Source organism: Rutilus rutilus (assembly GCF_951802725.1).
Source record: "Rutilus rutilus genome assembly, chromosome: 8".
Taxonomy (NCBI): domain Eukaryota; kingdom Metazoa; phylum Chordata; class Actinopteri; order Cypriniformes; family Leuciscidae; genus Rutilus; species Rutilus rutilus.
In genome coordinates this window covers 27,773,954-27,781,083 of record NC_140222.1, presented here as the reverse complement: position 1 = coordinate 27,781,083, position 7,130 = coordinate 27,773,954, and the positions used below count along the sequence as shown (strand labels likewise).

The 7,130-nt window shown below is 42.6% G+C and overlaps 1 protein-coding gene across 1 annotated transcript; it reads left to right on the top strand.

Annotated features, from left to right (window-relative positions):
- Positions 1–994: 994 nt before the first annotated feature.
- LOC311295765 (uncharacterized protein) lies at positions 995–5,006 on the top strand. The gene is made up of 2 exons (XM_084417269.1): positions 995–3,327; positions 3,627–5,006. The coding sequence occupies exons 1-2, from the start codon at positions 2,287–2,289 to the stop codon at positions 4,275–4,277; spliced, it is 1,692 nt and encodes a 563-aa protein (XP_084273395.1). The 5' UTR covers positions 995–2,286; the 3' UTR covers positions 4,278–5,006.
- The last annotated feature ends 2,124 nt before the right edge of the window (positions 5,007–7,130 follow it).

The window sequence follows — 7,130 nt, the reverse complement described above, 5'->3', positions numbered from 1 at the left end:
TTGTAAACTAGTCCTAGGTTTTTGGCCCGATCTTGCAGCAAGATTCTCTGGAGTCAGATTGTCAATAATTATATCAAAAAGTTTAAATTTCGATTAATGGTCTCTAAAACGGATAACTCGTGAACGGAATGAGATATTTTCACCAAACTCGGTGAAAGCACATGTGTATGGGCTCAATCTTTGGTCAAGTGAAAATAATCGTGGCGATCGGACGCTTGGTGGTGCTATAAACAGAAAAAAATACAAAAACCACAAACCAAAAGTGTCATGCAGTATCTTGGTCCAAGGTGCCATGGTTGTTTATGAGGACATTCGCGTATCTCGAAAAACATGGCCGCCATCGGCCAATGAAGTTTGAGCACCTATTAGATGAGGTTAATGTTGGCCGATCAGAACGAAACTTGGTGGGCATGTACGACTCATGGCCCTAGAAGCCTGTAAGAATTCTGAAAGAAATCACCACTAGCTGGTGCAAACGAGTTTTACGCCTCTGTAATCACGTGGTGTTTCACATATCCCCACAATATTTATATCATTTGATAAATCTCCTCATACTGAACAACTTTTCCTCATTAAAATATTGCTGTCAATCAATTTTCTCATTAAATATTCACAATTTTGTTAAAAACGTACATTTGCCAACTAGTCTAGGTTTTTTGCTCAACCTCAATAAAACCAACGCAGTGAAATACTCTGGACTCTCTAGATCAATAATTGGTCAAAATTATCAAAAGATGTTTAACTTTAACCTTTGGGGAGCTATAACAGGGTCATAAATAAAAATGGGCCAGGCAAAATATTCTCAAAAGCCTATAAATCCAATAGGAAAACTCAAAATAGGTGCTTTTATAGAGATCGGACCATAGGTGGCGTTATAACTGTTAAAAAGCTTTAAAAACCATATATTTCCTATGGTAAATTGAATGTATTGGCTGTAAATGGTCTTTTCCATCTATGATCATATGATAATATTCATATGATTTGCAGTGTTGGGGAGTAGTTAACTACAAGTAGCGACGCTACTAACTTAACTACATTTTTCGGTAGCTTGGCAGTAGCTCAGTTGATTTTTAAACAGTGTAGCTTTTCCAGTAGCTAACTACTTTTTGCAGCAAGTAGCGGTGTAGCGCGAGCAAAAGCTACATTGCGTTTTGTTGAGCCTGCGCGAATCAGCGCGATGCAAGGATATTCTTCTTCTTGTTAGATTACAAACTAATTTTTTGCCATTACCGCCACCTGTTGTTTAATCACGCATCTTGCGGCTAACGGTTCACTCACTGACGTACAGACACACCCATATTATCCATGATGGAGTAAGACGTGGCGGCAGATTTGGAGGATGGAGAAAGCGTTAATTACCCATGGCCTTATTTGTCCAAGTTCATGTCTCTCAAAGAAACGACAAGTAAAGGTTACACTTTTGTATGCAATCTTTGCAAACCAAAGTTTAAAACGCTGTCTACGTCGAAGACCTCAAGCACAAATTTAAGGACGCACATACAGGTGAGTAATGGCCATTTTAAATGTATTAATTATCCTGCTTTATTGCTCTCTATGTTACATCAAATTTCAATTTCTGATTTAATTACAATGACCCGCCATGATCTGTCCGCCAGTTTGGTAATGAACATAAAAGAACACTAACGTTTGCGCCATCGTGTTTGTCAGTTGAACAAAAAATGTAATCTTAGTTTGTTTATCGCACGACAAAGACTTTGATCTAATTAAATTGCTGTATAGATTTGTTGTGACTGGTTTCAGAGCGAACCGAACTGTGCTCACAAGCAGCTTGTGATTCACGTTCTTCTTTCACAGTAAATTCTGCAAGCACCATCACTGCATGTGAGCGAGTTTAACGTGCATTTTTCAAATACCAGTTATGCTGTTTAACGTTCACATATAACAACATTTGTGTGGGCAGCCAGATAATTACAGCATTTCACTCGATTTGTAATATAAAAGCGTTTTTAATGTTATAGAAACGCAAAGGTCTCGTCACAGTTTTCCGCCAAAATAAAAGCTCAAGTGTTTAATCCTTTCAAGTGGAGAAATTAAGACAAGTGTTATCATTTAGCTACCTTAGTGTAAAATGAATATAAAAAGGAAACATTCCTTTATGTTGTTGTGCAGTTGTATTATTAGTTGGCTTATATATTTCTGTCTTGCATAATAATAATTTAAAAGTATGGCATTTAAAATGTGTTTTTCTTTCTAATTTTTATTTTTTTCCCTTTATCCTATGCCTATCAGAGACTGCATCCGACTAAACTGAATGAGTTACTGAGAATGCAGCAACAATTCAGTAAAAAGATAACGACACCCTCCATTCAAGAACAGAGTTCCTCAAGCTCATCAAGACCAATTCAGTATTTCATGAGGGAGGTGGCACCAGTTTCCCAGGAAAAATTCAACAAGCTGGTTCTGAATTTTGTTATTCAGGGGCTTCATCCCCTCAGTATTGTTGAAAGGGCAGAATTTAAAGAATTATTCAAGCAGGTACTGCCTTCAAGGCATGTGATGTCTAGAAAGACATTAGTCAGAATGCTAGAGGATCAATACATTTCCATGAAGGCAGATATGTGTAAAATTTTGTCTGAGCAGGAATTTGTAGCAACAACCACAGATGCATGGTCTACAAATAACAAGAGCTATCTGGGAGTCACTGTCCATTGGATAGATTCAGACACACTTACCATCTCTTCCGGGGCTTTAGCTTGCCGAAGGATCAAGGGAAGGCACACTTATGACACTCTGGCAGAGATGCTTGAAAGTGTCCACATGGAATTCAGCATTCAAAACAAAGTTGTGTTAACCACTACAGACAACGGTTCAAATTTTGTAAAAGCATTTAGTGTGTTCGCAGCTGAAGAAAAAGTAACTGAAGATGATGAAGAAAATGATGAAGAGGCAGATGTTGAGTTCACTGATGTTGCAGCATTTCTACAAGAGACCAAAAAGGATGGATACCACTTGCCAGCCCATCAACGCTGTGCCTGCCATTCTCTTCACTTGGTTGCAACCAAAGATGCTGAGGCAGCTGTGGAAGATTCTTCATTTAAAAAGATTTCAAGGGCAGCTTTCGCCAAATGTCAAAGCCTTTGGAATAAGCAGAGTAGAAGCACCCAAGCTTCTGACAACATTAAAGACAGACTTGGATGCATGCTGGTTGTGCCTAATGTAACACGTTGGAACTCTACATATAATGCAATGGATCGTATGAAAACTTGCATTGAAGAGAAACCTCAGGAGCTCCATGATGTTTGTGAGAAAATGGACATTCCACGACTGAAGCCATCAGAGATTACATTCATCAAAGAATATGTCATGGTGAGATTGAACTGTCTAAGATGTATTGAATCAATCATTTTATGTAAATATTTTTAGTGTTTCATAGAATCCCATATTTGTCAAATAAAAATATTGTTGGTATATACTGTACGTTAAATACAAATTTTATTAAAACCAATGACTTTAGTAGCCTAATTCTTTAGTAAATTATTTTAAAGTTAATTACCTATTAATAACTCTTAAGAATAGAATGATCAACATGACTTATGCATCCTGTGATTTTCATCATGTATTTTTGCACTCATGCATACAGCCATGTTTTATGTGTAATTTCACAGGTGATGGCACCAGTGTCCAAGGCCCTAGATGTTCTCCAGTCGGACAAAATGGCATACCTCGGAGTATTGGTCCCCACAATCAACATTCTTGTTGAGAAGTTGCAGTCACTCAAGCAAGAAAACCTCCAATATTGTGGGCCATTGGTTAATGCCATCATCAGTGGTGTGAACAGAAGGTTCAGTTACCTTTCCGGTAAAAAGTATCTCATGGCAACGGCTTCACATCCTATGTTTCGTATGTCTTACATACCAAATGAGCAAAAAGATGACATCATCTTAAGACTAAAACAGGAGCTTTCAGCAGCACACAGTCCACATGTTGCAGAGACAATTGTTTCAAGGAAGCCAGAAAATGAAAGCGATGAGATCACAGACTACTTCTCCAGAAACCAGGAGAATGTTTTGGATGAACTGAACATTTATCTACAGTCTACAGCAAACACACCTGATAGTGCTTTCCAGCATCTATCAAAAATGAAGAAAGTCTTCATTAAGTGCAATACTGGTGTCCCTGCCAGTGCCGCATGTGAGCGGTTGTTTAGTGTTGGAAAAGACATTTTCCTGCCAAAACGCAACCGCCTTTCCGACAGTCATTTTGAGAAACTTCTCTTGTGTCGAATTAACAGGTCAGGCACTTCTGCTTCAGTTTAGTTAAGGCAACAAATTGAGTTGCCTATACATTTTGTTATTGCCTGCTCTTATTAGAAGGACACTGCACCTCAATTCTCGACTGATGGTGTGAAACCATTCCTGTTTTGCTTGAGTGGTATAACAATAACAGTGACTAACTATGCCAGTTCAACTAAAATACTTAACATTTTCCAAGCGTTCTTACTCTTCAGTTTAGGCTTTTGTAACATTTCAAATTATTACATTTTGACCCTTTGGATGTTTTGGATGAGGTTTCAGTCTACTGCAACTACCCCAGATAGTTCTTTCCCTGCCAGTGCCACATGTGAGCGGTTGTTCAATCTATTTTCTTGCCAAAATGCAACCATCTCACAATCGGTATTTTTGAGAAAATGTTCTACATGCTATTTACGTTGGATGTATATTTTGTTCTTGCAATTTTGTTGCAAAAAACAGTCTGAGATATTTGAGTGATGTGTGTAATAATAAAACAAATGAAATCATAATTGTATTGCATTGTTTTAAACTAAATATTTTACTTAAAACATTCCTCAGACACTTATTCAGTTATTTATAATATATGTTGTTCAAAAAAATCAAAAGTAGTTTCAATGTAGCTAGCTACTTTTTGATAGTAACTTGTAGTGTAGCTAACTACTTTTCCAAAAGGGTAGCTTGACTGTAGTTTAACTACTTTAACTTACGAGTAGCTTGTAGCTTGTCAAACTACAGTTTCAGAGTAGCTTCCCCAACACTGATGATTTGTAAGATCTGCTCATTTTGAATGACTTTGCCTCAAGAACCACTGCTGTAAAATAAAATAAAAATCTGCCTGCCTCTATGGGAATTTAACATAGGGGTGTCCAGACTTATGCACCCTGTATTTTAAGGAAGAACATTTATTTATTTACGATACATTATTCATTCACAAAGAAAATTGGTGTCCTTAAAGGTTGGATTTTTCCTAATTTTTTTAAATTAAGGCATTAAGTTCAGTTTCCAAAAGATGATTTTTTATTCCTCTTTTTAGTCAACTTTAGTATGGGTGTCTAAACTTATGCATAGCACTGTAATATATTGGGGGGGTTGTAATGCATAGATTTAAATATTGGGGGGGGGTTATGTCACGATCCACACACACAGGAAACAAGAGAGATCCAATTTGCAGTATTTATTGGGGTAATCCGTACTCACAAAACCAGTCCAGGCAAAAGGTCAAAATCCATAAAGGCAATCCAAAAACAAGAACAAGAACAAAACAGGAACCAGGCAGAAACAAACGTCAGAAGTGGTGTGATATGTTACAAGGACTCAGTGACAAACACTGACACAAACAGGATATATATACACAGACACTAACAAGGTGAGGGGAAACAGCTGAGTGCAATGATGATGGGGAACACCTGAGTGCAATGATCAGTGGTAGCCAGACAACATGATGGGAAACATAGTTCATGATGTGAGTGACACCGGAGGAGGAGGACGACATCTAGTGGACACCCGGGGAACACCAACCCAACACTGTGACATAACCCCCCCTCTACGGAGCGGCTACCAGACGCTCCAAGACGACAAATACAACAAAACAAGAGTCCAGGCGGAAGGTGGAACGGTGGAGGATCAGGGGGAGGGATGGAGGATCAGGGGGAGGGATGGGGGGCCAGGTCCATGAAGGGAAACAGGAACAGGGGGTGACCGTCTAGCCAGCGGCCAGGGCGAAGCAGAAGTCAGTCCATCGGGCGGCCAGGGCGAAGCAAGAGACAGTCCATCGGGCGGCCAGGGCGGAGACTTTCCCTCGGGCGGCCAGGGCGGAGACTTTCCCTCGGGCGGCCAGGGCGGAGACTCTCCCTCGGGCGGCCAGGGAGGAGACGACCCCTCGGGCGGCCAGGGCACAGGAACAGACACCACCGGCTCAGGAACTGGAACAGACACCACCGGCTCAGAAACTGGAACAGACACCACCAGCTCAGGAACTGGAACAGACACCACCGGCTCAGGAACAGACACCACCGGCCCATCTTGTCCGAAGACACAGGCTCGGCAGGCTTGACGTGAACAGTCTCTGTGGCGGCCATCTTGTCCGAAGACACAGGCTCGGCAGGCGTGACGAGAACAGGCTCGGCGGCGGCCATCTTGTCCGAAGACACAGGCTCGGCAGGCGTGACGTGAACAGTCTCTGTGGCGGCCATCTTGTCCGAAGACACAGGCTCGGCAGATGTGACGTGAACAGTCTCTGGATCAGCAGAAGTGATGGATCGCTGGGGTGGCGCAGGCAGTGCGAGCAGCTTGGGCGGGGCCGGCAGAGCAGGACGCCTGGGCGCCGCGGGCAGAGCAAGACGCCTGGGCGGCGCGTCAGGGACGGTAGTCACCTCCGGGATGGTCTCCGTGTGATGAGCCACCGGACTCGGGACCACCGGACTCGGGACCACCTGAACTGGGACCACCGGACTCGGGACCACCGGCACTGGGACCACCGGCACAGTCACGGAGGGAGTCTTCCTTCTCCTCCTCCGTTTCGGGACCACCGGACTCGGGACCACTGGGACCACCGGCACTGGGACCACCGGCACAGTCACGGAGGGAGTCTTCCTTCTCCTTCTCCGTTTCGGGACCACCGGACTCGGGACCACTGGAACTGGGACCACCGGAGGCGGGACTGGAGTATCCCACTGGCTCCGATGCTGAAGGTAGCTGGTAAATCCCCAAAAATCCAGGATCTCCAGCCCCTTTATCTCCCACCCAGGCAATGGGTCATCCAGACAAACATTGAAGAATTCCTTTAATGCCGTGTCGTTGTACCCCAACCCTCTAGAGAGGGTCCAACACTTTTGGGCCAGACATCCCACCGGCTGGCCCTGCTGGCGTAGGTCCATT